Source organism: Leucoraja erinacea, chromosome 7, assembly GCF_028641065.1.
Source record: "Leucoraja erinacea ecotype New England chromosome 7, Leri_hhj_1, whole genome shotgun sequence".
NCBI lineage: Eukaryota > Metazoa > Chordata > Chondrichthyes > Rajiformes > Rajidae > Leucoraja > Leucoraja erinaceus.
This window is the reverse complement of record NC_073383.1, coordinates 40,058,750-40,086,381: the sequence shown is the minus strand read 5'-3', so window position 1 is coordinate 40,086,381 and position 27,632 is coordinate 40,058,750. Positions and strand designations below refer to the sequence as shown.

The 27,632-nt window shown below is 42.3% G+C and overlaps 1 protein-coding gene across 2 annotated transcripts in view; it reads left to right on the top strand.

The window, feature by feature from the left end:
• Positions 1 to 27,632, top strand: part of pard3bb (par-3 family cell polarity regulator beta b) — a 1,003,167-nt gene that overhangs the window by 732,728 nt on the left and 242,807 nt on the right. For both annotated transcript variants that reach the window (XM_055638338.1, XM_055638337.1), the window contains exon 20: positions 5,703 to 5,987. In XM_055638338.1, the coding sequence (XP_055494313.1) occupies positions 5,703 to 5,987 (285 nt within the window). The remainder of the gene's footprint in view (positions 1 to 5,702; positions 5,988 to 27,632) is intronic.

The window sequence follows — 27,632 nt, the reverse complement described above, 5'->3', positions numbered from 1 at the left end:
AGAGAATGGAATGTGCCCCGTCTTGCATTTGTAATGTGTCTGTTTGGTGGTGAACTACAGCAACTCAGAAGTCGTTCTTCTAATTTATACATGCATCATGTTGCGCCAAATTTTCTCATGTTCATATTGTCGAATGTTTTCAATCATTGTGGTCAGTTGCTTCATGGTGTCGTGGTTCTACTAACACCACCATCTTCAGTGAAAATCCGAATGGTTTTCACTGCGGAAGTAGGCTTGATTTGGAAATTATTTGATGTGGATGATTGGAACATATATGTATTAAGGTCAGGATTTCTGGATGGTTGATCCGAGGTAGAGGGTGAGAAGACATGGATGGGAGAGGGAAGGGGAGGCAGTGCATGCTTGCAGAGCTGAAGTTGAGTTCTTGAAATCTGTTATGGAATTCTTCTTCAGCCATAGATAATCTTCTTCAGCCAAAACGTCACGCATTCCTTCTCTCCAAAGATGCTACCTATCCCACTGAGTTACTCCAGTTTTTTGTGTCTATCTTCGAGATCACGGGTTAATTGGCCACTTTAAATTGGCCCTGGAATATAGGTGAGCGGTAGAAGATGAGAATGGGGAGGGGAAAGTTTTTGGAATGTGAAGAGAATAAAATAAATTAAGGTAAGATTAGTGTAAAAAAGTGGTGTTTGATAGTTGGCGTGAAGTTGGGTGAACAGACATGCTTCTGTGCTGTTTCTCTTGAAAAGAACTTTACTCCCCACCTCCTTTCCTCTAGTTTTTGGGAGAAAGTTAATCCCTCCTTCTGGAAATCTCACGTCAAAAAATTGGCACATTTCCGCCTCCCCCCCTCCCCCTCTCCTCCCCGCCACTTTGTTCTTTTGTCGAGCTGTATGATCTGACTGAAGTAGATAGGGGATCAAATGTCTGACAGCTGGTTCCCTGATCAGAATAGATGGCGCCAGTGTGTTGGTTCAGACCGGTGGTGTCAATGTTTGAGTGGCATTGAGAGGGCTGGGGTGTGTTATCAAACATGTGTGTTGGGCTTAGAGGGAGACTGGAGCAAAGTCATCACTGACTGAACTGTAATCACTCAATTTCAGTACCTTTCCAGTATTTATTTTCTGCACCTTCTCCAAAGCCCTCGTGCACTTTCATAGTGTTGTGCTGAGATCACGGTAATTTAGTAGCTGCTGTGATTGGTGAATGGAAGTTGTGAAGTCCTCATTTGGAGTGAGATTGGTCTGGATTTGAAGAGCATGACACAGTTGAAGGATAATATAGATGGGGCCTTTGAAGCAAGGAGAACCAGATCTATGGCCGGAGAAAGAAGAGAATGGAAATAAAGCCTCAAGAACATTCCATTCACTTTAACCACTGAAATGTAGAGATTTTGTAAAGCAGGAAATATTGCAACTTTCCACAGCAAAAGGCAGTGTGCGAATGACCCAAAGGCAGTATTGATGTACAGAGGGATCTTGGGATCCAAGTCCATAACTCCCTGAAAGTGGCAACACATGTAGATAGAGTAGTAATGAAGGCATTAAGTGTGCTTGGTTTCATTGGTTGGGGCGTTGAGTGGATGAGACAGGAACTCATGATGCAGTTTTATAGGACTTTGGTTAGACCACATTTGGAGTATTGCATACCGTTCTGGTCACCCCATTACAGGAAGGATGTGGAGGCTTTGTAAGGGTGCAGATATAGTTTACTGGAATGATGCCTGGATTGGACGGTATTAGCTACAAGGAGAGGCATTTGAGTAAAACATTTTATGAAGTTTCACATGGTAGGTGGATCCAGGAGATTAAGATGCACAGGATTAACAATATAGATTCATAACTGTTTTACTGATAGACGACAGAGCGTTGTGGTGGAAGGACAATATTCAGGCTGGAGGTATGTGATCACTGGGGATCCACAATGACCTGTGCTGGGTCCTATGTTTTTTAAGATATACATAAATGACTTGGGTGTAAGCACAGATGTATTTGCTGATGACACCAAGATTGCTGGGGTCACAGATGGTGAGGAAGGCTGTCAAAGTATACAGCATAACACAGATCAGCTGCAAAAATAGGCAGAGAAATGGCAGATCGAGCAAATGTGAAGTGTTGCACTTTGGGTGGTTGAATGTGAGGAGGAAATATACAATTAATTGCAAAATCCTTAACAGCATTAATGTAAGGAAGGATCTTGGGGTCCACGTCCATTACTCCCTAAAAATGGCAAAACAACTAGATACAATTGTAAAGAATGCATATGGTATGTTTTTCTTCAGTGATTGGGACATTGAGCATAAGAATCAGGAAGTCATGATGCGTTTATACAACTTTGGTTCGGACACAGTTTTGAGTATTGCGTGCAATCTGGTTGCCCCAACGCAGGTAGGATGTGGAGGCTTTGGGCAGAGAGTAGAGGTTTATCAAAATGGTGCCCAGATTAGGGGGTTTTAGCTATCAGGAGAGGTTGGACTGACCTGCATTGGTTTCTCTGAAACGCCAAAGGCTCAGGGGAGACCTGACAGAAGTTTATAAAATGATGAGAGGCATTAATAGGGTAGACGGTCAGAACCAGGGAATGGAGGGATATGGATTATGTGTTGGCAGATAAGAGTTGATCATATCATGATTGTCACAGACATTGTGAATGGCCTGTTCCCGTGCTGTACTGTTCTATGTTCAAGTCATTATTTCTAGTGGTGATCTTTCTGCGATAATTATTAACTAGGAATGATGTGCTTTTCTTTGAAATAGTGACATGAGATCTCTTGCACCAAACCAAGTGCAAAGCTGACATCTGGAACTGCCTTGAGGTGGAATTGTAGTGGAGAGACACAAATGCTTATGTGGACAAAAGTCTCTGAGTAAGGTTGAGGTTTGTGCAATAGACAGTGGAGTAAAGACAGCAGGACACACAAAATGTAGAACGGGATGACTATTTTGCCACACACACACATAAAGGAACATTTCTAGCAGTCGGTTCACCTTCCAACACATCCATGATATACGGGAGGAAACCAGAACACCCAGAAAACCCATGTAGTCACAGAGACAAGGTGTAAACACCATGCAGATATCACAGGGTCAGGTTTGAATCTGGGCCGTTGGACCTGCGAGGCCACAGTTCGAACCACTCAAAATTAACTTTTCCCTCATTGAGTATCTCAGAAGTATTCATTGGACGCTGTTTGCTTTGTTTATCCACCCCTGCAGTTTCAAGTCATGGACAAAATGAGTCAAAGGATAAATTGTGCTGAGCTTGGATTTGTAATCTTCAATTACCGTGTCCAAGAATTCAATAAAAACACTCATAAAGTTAGGCATTGAGAATTCTAGCGTAGTATATTGCGAAAGAAAATTGAACTTGTTTGTTTTAGCATTGCTTGTATTCCAATCTGTGAAAACACAACAACCTTGTTAGTCATATCTGAATTTCCCATTACTGTATAATGCACAGTGGAATATTATGGGCATTTATGTGAAGAATAATTTCAGGACATGTTTTCACTAACTGGCTGGTAGATTTTGTAGCATTCGTATATAATCTCACATCAATCCTTTATTACCTCAATTGCTTCGTCTAGGCTGACAGCATTACCCTCTTACAATTTTTTCTGTTCACTATTGCCCTTGCCCCGTTCAGCTTTCGCCTATTCCTGAATTATTTATCAACTGATGGGACTGTTCTCATCTCATGTTTATGGGTTTAATGCCTTAAATCTTTCAAGCTTAATGGGAGAGTCCAGAAGAGAACGTTATCAAAGAACGCGTACTCTTAATTTAGCTGACTGCAATAATGCAAAACCTTATCATCTTAACTTGGAACCTCATTATCTCTATAAAGTTTGACAAAAGGAAACTGGAAACATGAAAGAATGTACTATTCCAAGTGTCTTTTAAATGCTGTTATAGTACCTGCCACAACTACCTCCTCTGGCAGCTCATTCCATTTATCCACCATCCTCTGAATGAAAAAGTTAACCCTCAGATTTCTATTAAATCTGTCCCTCTTATCTTAAACCTATGTCCTTTTATTTTTTATTCCCTACCTTTGGTAAAAGACTCTGTGCCTTCAACTTAACTATTCCGCTCCTGATTTTATACGCCTCTATAAGCTCATCCCCCAGCCTTCTGCGCTCCAAGAAATAAAGTTCTAACCTCCCAACCGCTCCCTGTAAGTCAGCCGAAACAAGTTGTGGCAACATCCTTGTAAATCTTCTCTGCACTCTTTCTAGCTTAATGACGTGAACACTTAATAATCTGAACACTATTCTCCAAATGTGGCCTCACTAACCTCTTGTACAACTGTAACATAACATCCTAACATATACTCAGTCGCTTGACTGTTGAAGGTCAATGTATCAAAAGCCTTCTTCATCACTCTATCTACCTATGATGCCACTCTCAAGGATATATGAACCTGTACTATATTCCTCGGCTCTACAACACTCCACTGGGCATTCACTGTGAAGGTTCTTCCCTGGTTTGATTTCAACAAAATGCAACACCGTGCGCTGATCTGCATTGAACTGCATTGCATTCCTCAGTCTACTAGCACAGCTGATCAAACGCCTGATGTAAATATTGTTAATGAACTTCACTGTCTACAATACCACCTACTTTAGTGTCATCTGCAAACTTACTAATCGTGCCTTGTACAATTTCATCCAAATTCATAAATCATAAACAGCAATGGACCCAGTGCAGATCCTTGCGACACACCACTCATCACAAGCCTCCAGTCTGAGAAACACATTTCCACCACCACCCTCTGCGGCCCAACGTTAAGCCAATTCTGTATCCAGTAAGCTAGCTCTCCCTGGAGCTAATGCGATCTAAGCTTCTGGAGCAGCTTACCTTGCAGAACATTATCAAATGTCTTGCTGAAGTTTATGTAGACAAGGTCTATATAGACAATGCCTTGCCCTTATCAACCTTTTTCATTAATACTTAAAACATTTAAATCAAGTTCGTAAGACATGATCTGCCATTTACAAAACCATGCTGACTATCCCTAATCAGCCCCTGTCTATACAAATGTATATATATCTTATCCAGTAGAAGCCTCTCCAGTAATTTACCTACCAGAGATGTTAGGGTCACTGGTCTAGAGTTCTCAGGCTTTTTCTTGCAGCCTTTCTTAAACAGAAGCACAAGAAGATAAGCCACCCTCCAGTCATCAGGCACCTCACCCGTGTCTAACGATGATTCATTTATCTCAGCCGAGGCTCTCTCAATTAAGGTTCCCACAGCATCCTCAGGATATCTGATCAGGCAGAGGTGATTTATCTACTTTCATACACCCTAGGATGTCCAGATCTCCCTTTCCCCTGACTCCAGTCTGAAGGAGAGTCTCAACCCCAAACGTCACCCACTCCTTCTCTCTAGAGATGCTGCCTATCCCGCTGAGTTACTCCAGCACTTTGTGTCTATATCTGGTTTAAACCAGCATCTGCAGTTCCTTCCTACACATATGAGTGGCATAGATAGGATAGACAGTCAGAATCTTTACCAAGGTTAGAAAAATCAAATATTAGGGGGCATTTTAAAGACCTTTGGAGAGGCATACTGATATTCAAGGAATGGAGGGATATGGATTATGTGCAGACAGATAAGTGATGGTCTTGTCAACATGTACATCACATACATTGAGGGCTGAAGGGCCTGTTCTTGTGCTATACTGTTTTATGAGTATGGTTATTAGACGTGGCTTATGATATTCATCTCTATTTCCAGGATTGAAGCCAAGCATCAAGAGCTCAGAGAGAAGCAAGCACGAGAACGATGTGATCAGTTTCCTTCCGCTGGTCTCTCGGTACCTGACATTGAAGACGATGACATGGATCCGAACTATGCCCGAGTGAATCACTTCCGGCAGCCACCCTCGCCCCACGGTGGATTCAAGCCCCCTTCCCCACTGCTGCACCTAATGAATCCACCTCAAAATCTGAGTCCAGAACCAGAGAACCTGGATGGACTGTACGCCAAGATCAACAAGCAGCGGCCTCCTGTACCTGAAAGGTAATTGAGATATACGCATTAAGCATATTCTCTGGGTATGCATGCTTCACACTTTGCTTAAATTTCAGTTGTGGGAGCTGGCACCTGGAACTTTGTAAACCAAACCAGTTTCTCCTGTAGAAACAAGAAACTTCAAATGCTGGTTTACATAAAAAGACACAAAGTGCTGGAGTAACTCAACAGTTCAGACAGCATCTCTGGATAATATGCAGAGGTGATGATTTGGCTTGGGGCTCTTCAGGGTTTAAGTTACTCTAGTACTTTGTATCAGTGTCTCCTGTATTTCCTTAAAGAAATGATGAAAGCTATGTAAATTTAACATGCTACGAGAAATTGCCAATCACATCTGATCTTCACATTTGTTTGAATCTGTGTTTACTTCCAATAAATATCCTACTTTTAAAATGTTTACGTGTGAGCCAACTGATTCCAGGTGGTGGGAGATTTTATTTAATGCCTTATCATCCCTGGAATTGAGGTGAAGAAAACTTGGATTAGGTTCTGGTCCTGAGTGCTGTTGAAAGATTGGAAACTTGCACCGTCTCTTCTGTTTTCTTACCACTTCGACTTTGACCAGTCCATAACATTCCTGTCTAGACTCAGCATTGAAAACTGGACGATTGGAGGATAATCGATAGTGGGCGAACCATACCTAAATATATAGGCCTACAAACTCCTGTTTGCATGTGCAAAGGCAGCATGGTGTTATTGGTGCACTGAAGTTATTTTCTCTTACACGTCCTGGAATCAGGCAGTTCAGCCCAACTCATTTATGCCAACAGGTTTTGTAACTGAGTGAGTTCCATTTGCCTGCAAAAATCCCTATAGACCTTTCCTACACATGTACCTATCAAAGTATCTTTTAAATGTCATAATTGTACCAGCCTGTACCACCTCCTCTGGCAGCTCGTTCCATATATGGATTAACCTCTGTGTGAAGAAATCACCACTCGGGTCTCGTTTAAAAATTTCCCCTCTCATCTTAAACCTAAGACTGTACTGGACCTCTACTCTGGGAATAAAGACAACGACCATTCACCTTATTTACACCTCTCATGATTTTGTATAGCTCTATAAGATAGCTCAATAAGATCACCCTTCAGCCTCTTACACCCGAACATTAAAAAGCCTGTCCTCTGCTTATAACTAAAGCCCTCCTGTCACAGTAACATTCTGGTGGATATTTCGGTTTTTTTTTTATGCCATGAAAATAGGGAACTTCCTTTGTGAGCATTACAAAATAACGCTGTCAAAATACCTTGTGCAACAAATGCCTTTTAGCTTCAACACGTGGCATTCAAATAATCTGTTGCAGTGTTGCCTGGCTGCTGGCAGCCAGCCACACAGCTGCAGCCTCAGGTGCCAGGCACTTAAAAGCCAACACGCAGAATGTAAGCAGCCATGTCTACTACTGGAGAGTGCCGACTCACTAATGGGTGCTGCAAGGATGAGAGATAGGAGGGAAAGTGTTCCCAGGCTCTCAGAGGGGTCCTGGAAAGGAATGGAAGATGATACCTGGAGATGGGATGTCGTCCGTCTGTAGTGGGGGAGATTGCTGGCCCTCTGGGGTGTTAGCTGGGCATTCCAGGCAGGAGGATGTGTGAGGTGGATGATAACCAGCACTTTGGACTACAAATCCTGGTGCCTGTTGTTGTGGGCTGTAGGAAAAGTCAACAAATGCTTGAGTATGGAGCTTGGATGACCATACTAACACTGCTGTGAGCAACCATGAGATGTTTTTGAGATCAGCGGCGGCAGCCTAGAATGATATTGAAGCTGGGAAGCAGAGAGAGAAGGTGACCTTGGCCATGGACATTGAGAACAGGTCAGGCTCATGTGAGAACTGTATTTGAGATCTTTGCAGGTCACAAATCTCAGTGAGGATTACTTGTGATTGAATATAAACTAAATAGACTTTGCACCTCAGGGAAATCTTTGAGCACATGTCCCTGTAGATTCTGGCTGGAAAAGGGCTTGTATCAACCTTTCCTTGTTGTCACAGATAGCCTCACAAACCCTTCCATGAGATTCCTGCAGTTACCTATGACCTCTGAGTTTGACTTCCATTTTATTCAGCAAGGCATGGCATGGACAGGTCCCCAGTGGAAGTCAGTTTTGTGTGCAGAAACGTTATTGTAAAAGCTGGGAAGACTCTGTCTTTGAGTGTGAACTGTGTGCAGTATAAACTGTAAAACTACAGAGTATTCTGAAGTGGCCTTAAAAGGAACACGTGCTGAGTGCTAGCCTTGTAAAAGTAACAGTCCTTGCCTACTCATTGAGCCACCACCTATGACAGTTTCTGGTATGAGTAAACAAGAACGACCATTCTTCAGATCAAGTTGGCTGAAGTTCAAGCTGAAGTCAAAAACTGGACAATGCATTATTATTATTGACATAAACTGAGTTTCACACTAGAACATGTTTTTGGAGCCAGCGAGTTCCCAATGGAAGATAAAGAATTGAATTCCTAGCAGGGCTGTGAGAATTGAGAATGTATGGGTCTCTGTACAAAGGGTCTCCTACAAAGTAACAACTATTTTCATTGGATGTCATATTCACAGAGCCATAAAGTGATACAGTGTGGAAACAGGCCCTTCCACCCAACTTGCCCACACCGGCCACCATGTCCCAGCTACACTTGTCCTACCTGCCTGTGCTTGGTCCATATCCCTCCAAACCTGTCCTATTCATGTACCTGTCTAACTGTTTTTTAAACGTTGGGATAATCCCAGTCTCAACGACCTCATCTAGCAGCTTGTTCCATACACCCACCACCATTTGTGTGAAAAAGTTACCCCTCAGATTCCTATTAAATCTTTTCCCCTTTACCTTGGACCTATGTCCTCTGGTACTCGATTCCCCAACTCTGGGCAAGACACTGTGCATCTACCCGATCTATTCCTCTCATGATTTTACGCACCTCATCCTCCTGTGCACTAAGGAATAGAGACCCAGCCTACTCAACCTTTCCCTATAGCTCACACCCTCTAGTCCTGGCAACATCCACATAAATCTTCTCTGAACTCTTTCAAGCTTGACAATATCTTTCCTATAACATGGTGCCTAGAATTGAACCCAATATTCTAAATGCAGTCTCACCAACGTCTTATACAACAGCAACATGACCTCCCAACTTCTATACTCAACACTCTGGCTGATGAAGGTCAATGTGCCAAAAGCCTTCTTGACCTACAACTCGATCTTCAAGGAAACCATGCACCTGCACTCCTAGATCCCTCTGGTCTACAACATTCCCCAGGGACCTTCCCAAAATTCAACACCTCATATTTCTTTGTATAAAATTCTATCACCGATTCCTCAGCTGGCATGGCCAATCGAACTAGATCCTGCTGCAATCTTTCACAACCATCTTCACTATTTGCACCCACTAAAACCCACCCACTTTTGTATCATCCGTAAAGTTGCTAATCTTGCCCTGTATGTTCTCATCCAAACCTTTGATGTAGATGACAAATAGTAATAGGCACCAAACCCTAAGGCACACCACTTGTCACAGGCCTCCAGTCCAAGAAGCAACCTTCTACCATCACCCTCTGGTTCCTCCCATTGAGCCAATTTGCTATCCATTCAGCTATCTATCCTTGGATCCCATGTGATCTAACCGTCCAGAACAGCCTACCATGCGAAACCTTGTCGAATGCCTTACTGAAATCCATGTATACAACATCTACAGCTGTGCCCTCATTTTTGGTCACGTCTTCAAAATAATGGATTAGATTTGTGAGACACGACCTCCCACATACAAAACCATGCAGACTATCCCTAATCAGCCCTTGCCCATCCAAATGCCTGTATAACCTATCCTTCAGGGTGGGTTGTCTTATGAATAAAGAATGGACAGGCTAGGCTTGTATCCACTGGAATTCAGTGGAATAAGAGTGGACTTAATTGAAACGTACACGCTCTTGTGTGGAGTTGGCATGAGTCGTGCTTCTAATCCATATGTAAACAGTTCTTTTCTTTCCCAACAATGTGAGAATAAACTTCTAGGCTATTATCTCCTTGGTCTGAAATAAGTTTTGGACAGGAGTAAAATGGAAACACAAGATTCAGCAGATGCTGAAATCTTGAGCAGAAAAACAAAGTGCTGGAAGAACCTAGCGGGTCAGACAACATCTGTGGAGAGATTGGACAGGGGCATTTGGGGTCGGATCCTTTTTCAGTTTAAAGGTGACCTAAACGATCGCCCGTCCATTCCCTCCACAGATGCTGTCTGACCCGCCAGCACTTTGTGCTTTGGGGAAGCAGTCTTATACAATACAATTTTTATTGTCATTTGAGCCCCAGTGAGGCTCAAACGAAATTCTGTTTCCACAGCCATACAAACAAAGACAATTTCCTAGACATACACACAATTTAATTCACACAAACATCCATCCATGATGGAAGGCAAAGTCTTTTCTCTCCCCTGTTCTCCATGTCTCTCCCGATATCCAAGCCCCAGGTGGGCGGATATGATATTGTGGCAGGATATTGGACAGGATATTGTGGGATGAAGATATATGATTATGAAACAACCTCCCAGAACTACTAAAGGCGAAGCACCTTCTCAGTAGTAGAAGAGACAGTGTGAAAAGATGGCACATTTGTATTAATATCGCACCTTTTCTCAACATCTAAAATTGCTTTATAGGTGCTGAAGTGTATTTGATGTAATCATTGTTGAAATGTAGGAAAAATTTAAATTAAAAAATACCAATTTATGCAAATTGAGATCCCACAAAGCACAGTCTTAATAGTTCTTGGAATATGGACTTAGGCCAAGGTATATTAACACAAGTGGATAGCAACAAGGTATATTAAAAAATGTTTACAGATATGGATCACCCCTGACTGGGCCATTCAACCTGAGGGCTTCTTGCAACAATGTCCTCAGGGAACGTTAGGGGTGGAGGGGTCTGATTTCTAATTAACTCCGCATGATGTGTGATGTGGTGGGCCTTGTGAGCTCCTGGTCCGCAAACCAGAATATCTTACAGTGAAGTGTCGACTTGCTGCGGGAATTCACTTCAGCAATCCTGACAGTAGTCTACATCCCATGCCAGGTTGATGCCAAGCTTGCACTCGAGGAACTACACACTGTCACCAAAAGCCTTGAAACATAGCACCCTGAGGCCTTTTTCACAATAGCGAGGACTCCACTCAGGCCAACTTCAAGAGCGCAACCAGACGCACAAACACCCTCGCCCACTGCTACACAACCATCAAAAACACATAACGCTTCATTCCCAGACCTTTGTAAATCTGATCACCTGGCTGTGCTTCTGCTCCCTGTTAATAAGCAGAAACTGAAGTGGGAGGATGTGGTACAGAAAGTTGTGCAGTATTTATCCAATGAGACAGATGAGATCCTTTGCAACTGCTTTGAGTTGTGGACTGGTCAATGTTCAAGGACTCTGCGGCTAACCTAGATGAATATGTCACAGACTTAATCAGCAAGTGTATAGAGGACTATGTACAAAAGAAGATGATACGTGCATTCCCCAACCAGAAACCATGGATGACCCCTGCGATCCACTTATAGGTGGTCCAAGTCTGCAGCATTCAAGTCAAACAATCACGAGTGGTACAAGAAATCTATCTACCACTTTGCGGAGCCATTAAGGATGCCAGGAGGTAATTTTGGACCAAGCTGGAATGTTGAGGCAATGACATGGATATCCATGGATTGTGCTAAGGCTTGCACACCATAATGGGCTACAAATCAAATGTGCGCTGTATCGCTAGCAACAATGAGTACTTCCCCAATGAACTTAACGCATTCTACACCCGCGTTGAACAGGTCAGCGGAGGAACATCACACATCCCATTAGGCTCAAGTGTGACTGTACCAACCATTACCGTGGCAGAAGTAAGATTGATCTTCCTGAGAATGAATCCATGGAAGGCAACTGGTCTAGAAGGATTCCCTGGCCTTGTCCTCAGAATCATTGTGGATCAGCTAGCAGAGGTATTCCCAGACATCTTTAATCTCTCACTACTACAGTTACCCAACTGCTTCAAAAAGACCACAATCATCCTGATGCCAAAGCAAGGTAAGGTATGACTATCTTAATGTCTACCGTTCAGTGGCTCTGACATCCACAGTTATGAAGTACTTCCAGAGACTGGTGATAGCACAGGTTAACTCCAGCCTACCAGACAGCCGTGATCCACCACAGTGTGCATACTGTTGCAACAGGTCCATAGCAGAAGCCATTTATCTGGCCCTAAACTCATCTATGGAATGCCTGGACAACAAAGACTCCCATGTTAGTCTTTTCTTTTACCAAATATAGCTCTGCCATAAACACAATAATCTCATCCAAATTTATCTCCATACTCCTGGATTTAGGAATCAGCTTCCACTTTTGTCACTGGAATTTTTAGTTTAGTTTGTGAGATCCAGCTTGGAAACGGACCCTTCAGCCCACCAAGTCCGCACCGACCAGCGATCCCGCACACTAACACTGTCCTACACGCACACAAGGGACAATTTACATTTGTACCAAGCCAATTAACCAACAAACCTGTACGTCTTTGCAGTGTGGGAGGAAACTAAAGATCTTGGAGAAAACCCACGCTGTCATGGGTGGAACGTATAAACTCCCTATAGACAGCACTCGTAGTCAGGATCGAACCTGGATCTCTGGTGCTATAAGGCAGCAACTCTACCACTGCGTCACTATAGTCCTGCTGAATTGATACATTTGATGTTAATTTCTTCGGATTATTTGATCTTGGGATCATTCTCCGACATTTCTGGCACATCCCCAATGTGATCCCAACATAAATCACATCTACCCATCTCCACCCCTCCCCACCTTTCGTAGAGACCGCTGTTGCCAGGGTGCGGTAACATGCAAACTGGATCATCGACTTTCTGATCCACAGACCACATTCAGCGAGTATAGGTTGCAACATCTCCTCTGCAGTAATTCATAACACGGATGTGTTTTCAAATCCCTATGTTACTCCTTTTACACACACGCTGTATGGGCAAATTCAGCTCAAACCCCACCTCCAACTTTGCAGATGACACCACTGTGGTATACCGAATCATGCACAATGACGAGACAGAGTACATGATTGAGAACTCTGTGACATGGTGTCAGGACAATAACCTCTCCCTCAATGTCAGCAAGATGAAGGAGCTAGTTAATAACTACAGGAAGGTTGGTGGAGTACATTCCCCAATCAGGATCAATGGTGCCGAAGTGTAAATTGCTGAGAGCTTTAAGTTGCTTGGCATTACTATTGCCAAGGATCTGTTGTGGACCAACCACATTGATGCAACAGCGTAGAAGGTGCACCAATGCCTCTGCTTCCAGAGGAGATTGAGGAAATTCGACATGTCTCCACTGACCCTTAAAGATTTCTACTGATGCACCACAGAAAACATACTGTCGGGTTGCATCGTAGCTTGGTTTGGGAATAGCTCTGCCCAAGACATTAAGAAAATGCAGAGAATTGTAATGTAACACAGGCCAGATTTCCCAATGTAGTGTATTTTGGGTACTTGGAACTGACTCAAAAGAACTTTCAGATACAGGAGTAAACTAACAAGCTTCTTTATTGTAGGACGCCACCATGAGTCTCCTCCAGCGCATGTGTCCCCGCGCACAAAACATAACATATGCTAATTACATTATATACATTACACTGCTCCCCCTTTAACATGGAGGCGGGTTACACCATTTACATTATATACATTACACTGCTCCCCCTTTAACATGGAGGCGGGTTACACCATTTACATTATATACATTACACTGCTCCCCCTTTAGCTTGGAGGCGAATAACACCATTTCTAGTACATTAAATATAATTGATTAACACACAGTTGCAAAATTATATTATTACAGTCATCTTACATTACATCCTCATAACTGTAAACTGTATCTAAACTTAGCACTTATAGTCGTTCATTCCACTCATCTTTCTAATCACTCTAGCTCTACCTGTATCTCTGCCTCTTCCCTTTTTAAATATCCTAATCTAATTTGCAGATTTCTTTCTTATCTTGAAATTCTGCTGGTTAACATTTCCTCTGTTTCTGGTCCTTATTTGTAGGTGGGATCTGACACATGACTACAGGTTTTCGTTTTTCAGTCGCTCTCTGTCGCACAATTTCTTGGCACTACATATTTATCTGCTCTTGGTGTATAATGACATTCTGCAATGCATAAACATTTGTCCATTGCTCAGTGAAGGAAGCTCCATGCTGGACTATACTGAAGTGCCCTAATCGCAATCGGTCCTGCATACTTTTGTCTCGACCGACAAGCCTCTCTTCTTTAGACTTTTCTATTAACAGCGTTTTGCTCATCATCACACATTTATTAAACCGTTCTTTGCAACGTTTAAGCCTTTTTTGCTGTTCGTCTATTTGTCTTCTTTAATCACCTTTCTGGCTATTCATCAAGAAGTAGGATCTATATTGTCCTTGCAATACAACAGTGGCTTTGATTTGCGCTCTGTATATTTCTCTTACTACATAAGTACAGTAGTGATACTGCACTACAACTGCTGTATAAATCGGTTTGAGGAAGTCTTTCCTATATCGTTTAAGCCTTTTGTATCGTTTCAGCCTTTTCTGTTGTGCATCTATTTGTCTCCTTAGGTCTTTCCTATACCAACTCATACGGAGTACTGACTGCACTTTTACAGTAGCTCTCTTTTGCTTAACCCACTGCCTAACCACCATATTCTTGTAGGCAGTCTGAATGGTAATAGTTGCATCCCTCATTGACTGATATTGCACAAACTGGGAATGCCCTATTTTGCATGCTTTGTACCATCTCTGGATCGAAATGACTGCTTGTTGCGTAGCTCTGTGCTGTACCCTTAATCGGTAACCATGGTATGCAGATTGCAGAGTGACTACAGCCGCCTTTTGCATCAAGAAATGCTTTCTTGTAATGCACATTCTTATGAATGACTTAATACAGCGTGCTGCCTTGGTTTTCTCTACCAATACTCTGGCTTTGATCCCGCGGTATAAGGCCTGAATACAAACCACTGCTTCTCTCAAACTCTTATACTGTCTCACTTGGACATCTCCTATCTGGCATGCTCGGTATCGTTGCTGTACCGCAATGGCAGACCAGTGTAGTTTCTTAAAATACTGACACTGTTTATACATCTGATAATAAGTCTGTATGACCTTGATAGATTTATGCATGCCCCGCAGTTGCCTTCGAACAAGCATTTCACGGTAGGCTGCCTGAAGCAGTACAACGCTTCTGCGTACCTTCATGTAAGTTTTGCGATCACTTTCCATTTGAAGGTGTGCCCTATAATGGGTTTGTACTATTATAGCTGCCAATCTCATTGCCTTGTATTGACGGTATACTCTGTGCCTTCTAAATGCTGCTTGTATTACCGTTGCTGCCTTCTGTTTGTTCCGGATCTCTCTCCGTACATTCATACCCCTGAATGCAGCTTGAATAGCTACGGTTGCCCTTTGGATGGCAATTTCTCTTTGCCTTTGACTTTTGCCACTTTGCATTTGCCCTTTGTCCCTTAGCACTTGACCTGTGTCATTTTGCACTTGACTTGTGTCCTTTTGCACTTGATTTGTGTCCCTTTGCACTTGACCTTTGTCCTTTTGCACTTGATTTGTGTCCCTTTGCACTTGACCTTTGTCCTTTTGCACTTGACCTTTGTCCTTTTGCACTTGACCTTTGTCCTTTTGCACTTGACCTTTGTCCTTTTGCATTTGACCTTTGTCCTTTTGCACTTCACCTTTGTCCTTTTGCACTTGACCTTGGTCCTTTGAGAGACTCTCTGCCCTCTTTAGTTCAGGCTCCTTGCCTCTGGATACCCTTGGAGGTTTTTGCGAGAAATGAGCCATTAATGCCTCCTCATACATTTTATCTGTGGGCTTTGCTGGCAGTAGTAACATACGTAAGGTCTGATAGCCCTCTCTTCCTAAGCCTAATATGAACCATGCTCTCTTCTTCTCCTCTGCAGAGATATCATTGGAAATGAAAGAAGCCTCCAAGACTTTGGTCCATTTCTCAAAATTACACCCAGAATCTAACTGGGGTACGTTTCCTACAATTTGAAAAGCCATGCTACCTGTTGCTATTCAGGTCCACTATCTTCTTTTCTCTCACTGTGTATTCTGCACGAGACTTAATCCTTCTACACGCTAAGAAGTGATCCAGCCCACTGACTATTACTAATTCTTATAATAATAGATCTATACTATTAACCAACATTTCATGTTAATAGACATTTAGAATATTTTAACCATATTCCTGCTATGCACACAGATTTCCTATTAATAACAGTGACCAATGCATTACATACAAACAGTCCCCCTTTTACTGTGAAGGAATAGTGACCAACGCATTACATTCTACAATGATGGATTTCACTTGTCCAGCTTGTCGGCCTATGGACCTCTCGAGCTGTCCCCACCGGTACTTTTGCTGCTGGCCTCGCCAACCTCCACTTTTGCTGCTTTTGCTGGCTCCTCCAGGCTTCATCGTTACTTTTGCTGCCGCTGGCTTGCTGCCAAGTCGACTACTGCTGCTCTGTTGACTTGCTTGCCCACTGTCTCCACAGCCCTCACGACCGTGCTGACTACTCCCGACGGGGCTGAAGTGCTTGAGTGCTGTCCTGCTTCTCTCGTGCTCGGGGCTGGACTTCCTCTCACATCCGGGCTTTTCCCCTCGGCCAGTCCGCTTCTCTTGCACGGCCGGGCCCTCTTTTCTGCTCACGGTCGGGCTGACTCTACTCCCGACCGGGCTTTCTTTCACGACCGGTCCGCTACTCTCGTGGCCAGTTTTATTTTACTCTGCCGGTCCGCTTCTCACGCGTGGCTGGGCTTTTTTTTTTTCTCGCTGCTGGTCCGCTTCTCACGCGGCCGGCTTTATCCCTCGACCGGGTTGACTCTTTTCCCAGCCAGGCTGACTCCGTTTTGTCGGTGGCTTCACTGGACCTGTCCGTGACGTACCCGATACTAGGCCCTCACTCGACGTCGTTGGCGGCACCTGGGCCTGGCTGTGGGCTACACAGCCCTGGAAAACGTCCGAAGTCGGTGGCAGCTGCTGGGCCTCTTCTGCCCCTTTTGCCTTGGCTATACAGCCCTGGAAAATGTTCCAGGTAAGTTGACACCGTCGCTGTCCTGCTGGTTAGGCTTCCAGCTTTCGGCTGCTTTCTTCAGTGACACTTACTTACTGCCCCACTTGTTTTCCTTGCTTCCTGTTCCGACCTTTCCTTTCTTTGGCGCCAATCCAAAACCGTTTGGCGCCAAATCTTTTGGCTTGGTGCCGTTCCACTTTGTTTCCAACCACAACCTTATTTTTTTCTGACAGTCCTTCTTCTTTCCTTTTCTGTTCTTTTATCCTCTTTGTGCTGTTGTTGTGTGTTTTGGTGTAACAATTCACCTAAAACGTATACAAAGACTATTCAGCTTGAGGAATTTAACAAAAGGAAAACTCAGTCTAAAATGAGTAACAATCCGAAGGGCGACATCTTGCCACGTAGACACAACATAGAGATAGCCTTACAAAACTCGCCGACTTGTACAGCTGATGTTTTAACTCTAACCCATCCTCGTCGCCAATTGTAGTGTATTTTGGGTACTTGGAACTGACTCAAAAGAACTCTCGGATACAGGAGTAAACTATCAAGCTTCTTTATTGCAGGACGCCACCATGAGTCTCCTCCAGCGCATGCGTCCCCTTGCACAAGACATAACATATGTTAATTACATTATATACATTACACCCATCATTGATGCCATCTACACCACGCAGCCTCAGAAAAGCAGCCAACATAATTAAAGACTTGTCCCACCCTGGTCATTCCCTCTTCTCTCTGCACCTACAGGTAGAAGGTACAAAAACTTGAAAGCACACACCACCAGACTCAGGAATAGTTTCTTCCTCTCTGTTATCTGCCTTCTGAATGGTCCTTCCATAAATTAGCGTACTGCCCAATTAACCTGTACCCTTTTGTGGACATTGGACTTACTATGGAACTGACGTGTTACAATGATAGGAGCCATATTCTGCACTCTATATTTTCCGCTTTGCTCTATCTTTTGTGCTTGAGTTTGACTTGATTGTATTTATGTATGGTATATCTTATCTGTTTGGATGGCAAGCAAAACAACTTTTCACTATACTTCATACATGTGACAATAATAAACCTAAACCTAGCCCCTGAACCGGTTAAACATAGAAACATGGAAAATAGGTGCAGAAGTAGGCCATTCGGCCTTTCGAGCCTGCACCGCCATTCAATATGATCATGGCTGATCATCCAACTCAGTATCCTGTACCTACCTTCTCTCCATACCCCCTGATCCCTTTAAAGGGTAGTCAACCAAACTGATGGCTTACAGACCGATTTAGGTCAGATTGGTTAAACTGGCAGTTTTCCTTCCCTGGGCGAGATTTATGAGCTGTAGGGGTCTTTGAAAATGTTGTTCATTCATGATCATTAATACTAATTACTTTAATGATAATCAGTTCCCCAGTGAAGACTTGAACTTGTATATCCAGATCATTTGTCCAGATCTCTGGTAACAAGTCCAGTGTCTTAACCACTATGTGGCTGTTCCTCCAATATAATAATGACCAGGCAATCTGTTTTTAATGATGCTGGCTAATGTATAAATATTGGTCAGGAAACTAAGGAGAACTCCCCTGCTGTTCCAAATATCACCTTGGGAATGTTTTTGTTCAATTGAAAGGACAGAAGAATCCCTTGGCTTAAAGTCTTATCCAATAGTTGCACAGAATGTGTGACTACTGCAATACTGATGTGTTGCACGATGTGCCAGGTTCATATTATTTACTCAAGTTTATGAAACCTGTCGTGCACAGTCATCTTCAGAATAAGAGAAGGGAGTGTTGCATTTTGAGCCGTGGCGGACAGGAGTGCAGGAGGCTTAAAGAAACATCCCAGGTTCTGAACATGATGCAATTATATTCCTTAAAAGTTTTGCTGAAGAAAACATGTCACTCGTAAAGCATTGGTTGACTCATGTTTGACCGCAAAATATTGTGGTAGTTTTTCAGGGTGTGGTGCCCATAAACAAACATAGTTGTGTTAGATCAAAAGAGGTTTTCTTGTACTGCTCAATTTCAAAGCTGGAATCTTGATTTTGAAGCTTCTGTTCTGGCCCAGGTTTCCATTTCACTAATTTTCCATTCACTCGCCCGCTGCTCCACCTCTTCCTCCTGTTCACGTACTCTTGAGTGTAACAATTGTCATCATGTTCTTGCTGTGCTCCAGATATTGAAACCCTGTCCGCCATGGCTCAAAAAGCAACACTCCCTTCTCTTATTCTGAAGGTGATAGATGTTGAAACCCAGAAGCTTCAAAATAGAATTTGGAGTCCGACCATAACAGTCCTCACAACTTCAGACATGCAGATATATATTTAATTCCAAAGCAATTGGTGCTGGCGTTCTCAAAAACCCAGGCATTTGAAGCTTGGCTGCATTTATTTCCACAAGCTTCCTTTAAGTCATATTAAGAAAATGTTGATTTACCACAGTCATGTACATCGGGAAATATTACACTTGAATCCGTGGCTGAGCTTTTTCAACCACTGTTGAAATTCCAAACTTTACCATTCATAATCTGTCTTTGAGATCCTGCACATTTTCTTTGGGGAAATAGGGCACCTGCCCATCTCCACACATCAGCGGCATAGCCAATTAATTATTGGCAGATAAAGTTTCAAACTTTAGATAGGTATATTCCTATAGGTTTCACCCATCATTGTCCCCTTGCTTTCAATCATCAAACTTAGTCAATGAACTCTTAGGGTCACCAAATTATAAAGAGATACAACACCAAAATAGGCCTTTCGGCCTAAACACCATGCATCCATTTACAAACATCCTACTTTAACCATATTAATGATTAGATTAGATTAGATTAGATTAATCCGCTGCATTTTCCCATCAACATCCCCGGATTCTAGTACTCCCCAACACATGAGGGACAATTTACAACAGTCAATTAACCTTCCGACCCACATGGGTTTATAGGGACATGGGAAGAAACCAGTGTGGGCACAAGGGGAACACGGCAAGCTGCACACTGACAGCAATGAGGATCAGGATCGATCCTGAGTTGCTGGAGTTACAAGGCAGTAGGTAGCTCTAGCAGTTGCTCCATTACGCTTCTCAAATAAAAAAGATGTTTTACAATGATTGAACAAATCAATTCAAAATTAAATGTTATTGTAATATCTTTATGATTATTCTCTGGAATTAATTTTGCGTTTCTTAAGACTATCTGGGTATTTCCAGTATTTTCCTTTTGGCTTCAGCTTCCATCAACAGGCTCACCTGAATTACACAGCTTTAATATATCCCTTTGTTTTTCTCTCTATTCTTACATCCCTCATTATTAATAAGCAGCTTTCTAAACATTGGGTTCACTTGGATGTACCTGGTAGCACTGTAGACAGTCCTTTGTTCCATCCAAACCTCTGTATAAATAAAAATGAACTTGCTTTCTCACTATCCCAGTTCTATTCTTCTTCTTGCGTATGGCGTGCACAGCCTAAAGTTGTAGGCCAACTTGTTCTATTTGATCGTATTTGATTGTGCACACCAGGTTGATTGATTGCATTCATCTAAACAGGGCAGACCATGTGAAGTTTGCAATCTCCCACCACCCCCAGTTCCAATGAAGGTTCTTTGACCTGAAGGATTTACTCTGTTTATCATTCCACAGATGCTACCTCACCTGCAGAAGGTTTCCGACATGCACTGTTTGTAATTTGAATTTCCAACACCTCCAATTTTCCCATTTTTAATTGCTGGTGAATATTAAATTTGTTTTAGCAACAAACACATTTTCCCACTCTAATGTTGAGCAATTATTTATTTTAAATCTTAAAAAGTCTGCAGTCAAAGTCAAGGCAAATTCATTCCTGTTCCATTAGTATTTTCTAGACAAGGGGAAGAAATTATTTTTGCTCCAAGGAATCCTTTTCATTGTGTATTTTCTGGCTACGCAACCACAACCCAACAGTGTTTTAGGTTATGTATCAAAGGAATTATGTGTCCTTGGGCTCAGGTCAGTTAGGAATTAACTATATTTGCTTCCGCTATTAATATTTTGCTCCACCAGATCACTATTCCTGTTTATTTTGTAATAAGCAGGAAGATTTGTTATATGCATATCTTATAGCTGCTAAACTAACTTTCTACAGTCAATTCAACATTAAAATACATAATTTGATAGCACTTTGTACTCTGGTTATCTCGGTATTAGTGAAATGGAAATTCTGTGCATTGACAGCTCAGAGAAGAATGTTTGGCTCTCTGGGATTAACAGGATTGAATAAGGAGCTGTTTGACAAATTGGTGAGAATGCGGAATTTGTCACCACATGGTACAATTAAGATGAATAGCATAATTGAATTTAAGGAGAAGCCAAATAAATATGTGAGGGAGCGAGGAATAAGAGCAAATGCAAAGAAATGGAGATTATCCCATAGCATTATTTTGAAGAGCAGGAGTCTTTACCTTCTTGTACTATACAGTATTATTCCTCAATATTCATTAAAACATGAACCTGGTAAAAATAGCTCATGTGGGACCTGTTTGTATGCCAATTGGCTGTTCCTTTTCCTATAAGTACAGAAGTGTATATTTGACAGTAAAGTGTTTCAAATTGCCCTGTCTTCATGTAAAGGGCCATAGGAATAGACCTCTTTTCAATCTGCAGGTGGAGGTAGTGCCCATTGCTTACGCCTACAGTCACATGAAAAACCTTCCTGACGGTCATTTTTTTCTTGCTCGGGGCAAAACTGTTCTTCGGAGAACATGTTGACGTATCCTGTAATATTGCCAAATGTCTACCATTATAGGACCTTTTTATTACTTAAAGTCTAATCCTAAACCAGGGAGAAACCTAGGAGGAAAATCAATGGAACATATATGGCAGAATGGTGCTGAGATTAACACTGTTCCTTCGTGGACCTGGTTTGTCCTAGGTGATGAGTGCTATCTATTTGGTGTGTGCTTGTTCACCTTTTCATCTATGCCAGAGGTGTGCTGTTTGACAGGTTATTCGGCCAAATAGGTTGACCTCCTATATAGATGAGTGGCAGGATAATCAGGGGGTTATTTTGGGCACCTCTAGACTTGCCTCCAATCATTGTGGCAAGCTTTCTCTGAACTTGCCTCCATCTACGTAAGAATCATAATGCAAATAAGAAAAAATATGTTTTAGCTGAAGAATGAATATTGGCCAAGATGTTTAGAACATTAGAGCAGAGGACTGGCATATTTACCCACAATGCCAATGCCAACCATGACATCTATCCAATCTAACTAATAGCATCTGCCTGCATGAGATCTGTAAGCCTCTGTTCCCTGACTGTTTTGTGCCTGTCTAAATGCCTCTTATTTGTTACTATTATATCTGCCTCCAACTCCTCCCTTGCAGTGTTCCAGACACCTGCCGCTCTCCGTGTCTCACTTTAAGCTTACCCCCCTCAATTTAAACCTATGCCCTGTAGTAATTGACATTTACAATCTGGCAAAAAGATTAACTATCTACACTATCTATACCTCTCTTCATGTTCTACACTTACAGCGCATTGTCCCTCAGCCTCCGACCCTCCAGAGAAAACAATCTAAGTTGCCCAAGCTCTTCTCATAAGCTAATGCTCTGTAATCCAGGTGACATCATAGAGAACCTTGTCTGTACCCTCTCCACATCCTTCCTAGAGTGTGACAACCAGAATTTCAGACTTTAAATGTGGCCTAACTAACGTTTTATACAGTTGCAACAAAACTTCCTGACATTTATATTCAGTGGCCCGATCTATGAATGCAAGCATGTCATATGCCTTATATATTGCACTATCCACTTGTGTTGCTGCTGAGAGGGAACTTTGAATTTGCACAGTAGGATCACTTTGTACATCGCCGTCCTAAGGGTTCTTTCATATACTCTAAACTTTCCTCTTATAATTGGCCTCCCAGAAAGGAACACCTCATACTTGTTCGGATTAAACTGTTTGGACAAACTGATTTTGAAATGTATTCCTCTTTCCTGCTCTTACTTTAAGAGCACTGGAGAGAAGTAGTGGTATAAATTCATGTTTTATAGTGTGTTGATTTCTGAAAACAATACTGGTATTGTTTTCTTAAAGTGGAAACCTTGTGTTGCATTAAAGCCCTGCTTGTCATTTCCATACACTGCCAAACTTCATGTGCTGCTCACGGAATGGATTGAAATAGTGGCCAGTGGTGGAATCTGATTGAGTAATAGCCTTTGAATGCAGATGGAAATGTCACTTCACATGAATGGATCACCTCTCCAAGTAGACAACCAGCTGACAAAGTACAAAAACATTCCTTGCCTTTGGCTCTCAACCACTATAAGACAAAAGGAAATGCAAATGGATTAGGTCTCACAAAATTAACTTAACCAAGCCCTCGGGACACTCAGTGGAGCATCTGTGCAATTACGTTCCACTGCGGTAGGTCATTTATCAATCAGTTAGATATATTTAACCTTTTTTGTATTTGTGGAATATAGTTTAGTCTTAACTACACTGGCAGCATAAAGCTTGGTTAACTCCTTCAAGGTCTATAGAAACACTCTCTTCTCCCATGAAAATGGTCTATACTGCCTGTGAAGGATGTTCTTTGATGAACATTAAGAGAAAGGATTGTAAGACTATTTCACTAGGGTAGGCATCACAACCAAGTCTGCACCTCTTCTCAACTGATGAGCGTCAAACATGCCTTCAATTGTAAAAGGTCTAATGGCACTTGAGAGGTTCCTCACTGGACTAAAGCCGACACTAAACCATATAAGGATGTATTAGGACAGATGGCCAAAAGATTATTGATTTGTGTGGGTTTTAAGGAATGCCTTAAGGGAGGAAGGAGAAGTGGAAATGTGAAGGTTGTAACCGGCAACATGAAAAGAGTAGAGGTCAGAAGTATGAGATGGTTGATAGAAGCCAAGAGAACGCCTGCATTTTATTTACGTTTAGGAGGAAGCATTTTTGATTCCCAAATGTAATCTAATTAGCTCCAGTCTGAACTTAATCCCTCCCGTCTATTTGCTCTACAGTATTACTTATCTCTTGCTTTGTCAGTTCAATATATTGTACTTCGAAAATCTACATACAATTGATTCGCATAATTTTTAAAAAGGACTTTTGACCATTTAACTAACTGAAATGAACAACATCTGTTTCAGATCCAAGCAAATAAAGTTATTTCAGTTAACACAATTTACCTCTGTGTCTGTTCAAAGTATGGTGTCAATGTAATGTTATTAGCCATATCATTCCAATGAAATTTATTATTTAATATTTATTTCAACTGTGTTGAAAATTCATGCTGGTGTTTTGTACTTTGGCCCTATTATTAATGTACTTTCTTTCACTGACGACAAATAGTGTTGATTTTGCTTCTATTGTATGTTTCAGTCGTGGATGTCAAAGGTTATGGTGAGAAGGCAGGAATAGGGGTTGAGAGGGAAAAATAGATCAGCCATGATCGAATGTAGGGGAAGATTTGATGGGTCAAATGGCCTAATTCTGCTTCTATGCTTAGACTGCCTATGAATAGAATGGAAATGTGAACATAACATTTCATTAGATGAGCAGAATAACTCAGAAGTTTTTAATGACTTTCCTTCTGGTAAAGTGTTGTTATGCAAATCACTTTTAACACGAAAAAAAACGCAAAGTGCTGGAGTAACTCAACGGGTTAGGCAGCATCTCTGGAAGACATGGAATGGTTGGGATCCTTCAATAGACTTATTGTAGTTTGGGAGAGAAAGTTGGAAAAAAGGTGGGGTGGGCAATACCCGTCCCTATAGCTCCTCCCTCGACTGTCCAGGGACTCGACAGTCTTTCATGCGAGACAGAGGTTCACTTGCATCTCCTCCAACCTCATCTCCTGTATCCACTGTTCCAGGTGTGTCGGCAAGACCAAGCTTAGACAATCGGCCTTGGCCTACGTGATCTCCCGGTTACCAAACACTTTAACTCCCCTTCCCATTCCCATGCTGACCTTTCTGTCCTGGACCTCCTCCACTGTCAGAGTGAGGCCAAAAGCAAGTTGGAGGAACAGCACCTCATATTTCACTTGGGCAGCTTCCAAGCCAGTGGTATGACTATAGATTTCTCTACCTTCAAGTAACCCTTGCATCCCCTCGCTCTTCGACCCTCTCCCACCCTAGTCGTCGTACTAGTTCACTGTTGTCCTGTTGAGTTTCATTGTCTGTATAACTCGTTATCACCCAGCCCACCCAGTTCATCCATCCCAATCCCGCTTCCCCTTCCACCTATATCCCTTCCTCTGACCTTATAGTTCATTCCTCTTTTCTCTTTATCTGACACCCTTTTGTCTCCTTTTTATCTCTGGCCTTTATGCATGCATATGCCAATCAAAACCCCCTTCACATGTACCCACTCATCACCGGCCACGCTTTATCTTGCTCCCATCTCTTTTTCGGCTTTCTTCACCCCTCCGCTTCACTGAAATCAGTCTGAGGAAATGCCGCGACCTGAAACATTATCCATGCCTCCTAGAGACGATGCCTGACCTGCTGAATTACTCCAGCATTTTGTTTAAAAAAAACCCGCTGCATCTGCAGTTCTTTTTGCCTTGAACCATAAGATATCAGAGCAGAATTAGGCCACTTAGCTCATCAAGTCTACTCTGCCATTCAATCATGCCCGATTTATCTTTCATGCCCCCTCTCCCAACCCCCATTCTCCTTCCTTCTCCCCATAAGCATTGATGCCCATTTTTCATGATTCCTTGTTCGTAAGGGAGGGGACTGGGTCAACATGATTTTCCCTTCGAATATTGCTGTACTCCGTTCGTTTTATAATTTCAATACAACCCATATCGTACATTTTGATTTTCATTGGAAACGTGTAACTGTTGGAAGGCAATTTTTCTCTCTGGTCCTTTAGCAGTCCCTTTTACCGCTTTCCTTGTACTGGGAGGAGTCAGCTGCATTTATGAACAAACAAAACAATGTTGCAAATTTGAAAAGAGGAAAATTAATAGATTTGCCTCCCTGAAGAACCCAATGCAATTCTTCTGGAACTCCTTTTAGTTCAGAGGTTCAATTCACTTTCAAGCCTGGATCCTTGAAAGATCTTTAAGAAGGGTCTCGCCCCGAAACGTCGCCGATTCCTTCACTCCATAGTTGCTGCCTCACCCGCTGAGTTTCTCCAGCTTTTTTGGCTACCTTTAATAAAGAATGACAAAAATTACTCTTCTCTACCTACATACAAATACAAATAGTTCCCAATCACTACATGCGGAATAATTGGATACTTGCCACACAGCCACAAAATTATTTTGAAAGATTCTATACCTAAAATAACCTTTGTCGATGGGGTCCAGGAGTCACAGAGAATTTCTGCTGCAGATTAGAAAAATGCATTCACAGACTTGTTTTGCCATGTTGAAGTTCTATCTATGTTTCTGTGCAAAGATATTAGTCTAACCTGCGACATTAAATAAATCTCTGATGAATCAGCAAAATCAAGCAGAGTTATTGATTGTAATCAATTAGCAACTGGAACAGGCCACCCTGCAGCCTCACAAAAAGAAGTAGGATTGCCAGGCAATAAGCCATTCTTCAACTGACTGATTTAATGCTCTTGGTCTTATGTTTTAATTGGCTTCAATTGACTTATCTGTTGGTCATTGCTGTCTTCAATTAACTGATTACTGCAGCAGAGCAGGACTTATCTGTGTGACTTAAATCGGCTATTGGTCACAGGTCTTATGTACCAAGGGCAAGTCAGTTGACGGATCAATTAAATGGTTATTTCACCAGATCAGTTTGCTAACTAAATTAGTGATAAATTGGCGTGAACGCTGATGCATGTGCTTCTGGGCTCAGTGACCACCGCCAAATGTAAAAAGTACAATTGTTCAAAACACCTTACTATCCTGTCTGTGCCCAGGATCTCTGATAAGAAAGGACGTATCAGCCTAAGATATTGCGTGAAATCCAGGGTACTCTTTGTAGCTTGCCTCACTGCAACCTCACTGCACCTTAGATCTTGTGATCTTCTCATTAGTTTGATGAAATGTGTGAGTTTAGTTTAGAGATACAGCACAGAAACGGGCCCTTTGGTGCGTGGACCAACAATCCCCGCATATTAACACCATCCTACACACACCAGGGACACCAGGACCAATTTACCTACATACCTGTACTACTTTGGAGTGTGGGAGGAAACAGAAGATCTCGGAGAAAACCCACAGGGTCACGGGGAGAACGTACAGATAACACCCGTTGTTGGGATCGAACCTGGGCCAGTGGTGCTGCAAGAGCTGTAAGGCAGCAACTCTACAGCTGCCCCACCATGATTAAGCAAATTAAGACAATTGTTTTGAAGGTCTCTGTTCAGTTCAATTAATGCTCATCGAGCATATTGTTGTCATTTCAAAACGATTCGGCAGCCTGGATCTGGGGAAACTGTAGGCGAATCCAAAAAAGGAATAAATACAAGATAGCTACCACAGACCAAATGAAGAATTTTGGAAGCTTAAACAAGAATATTGTGAAAGTGTTAACCATTCTAGCATATGTAGTGACTGGTGTAGAATTGAACGGAACAGGAGCATATTTGGATTATTTGACAAAGTTAGCCAA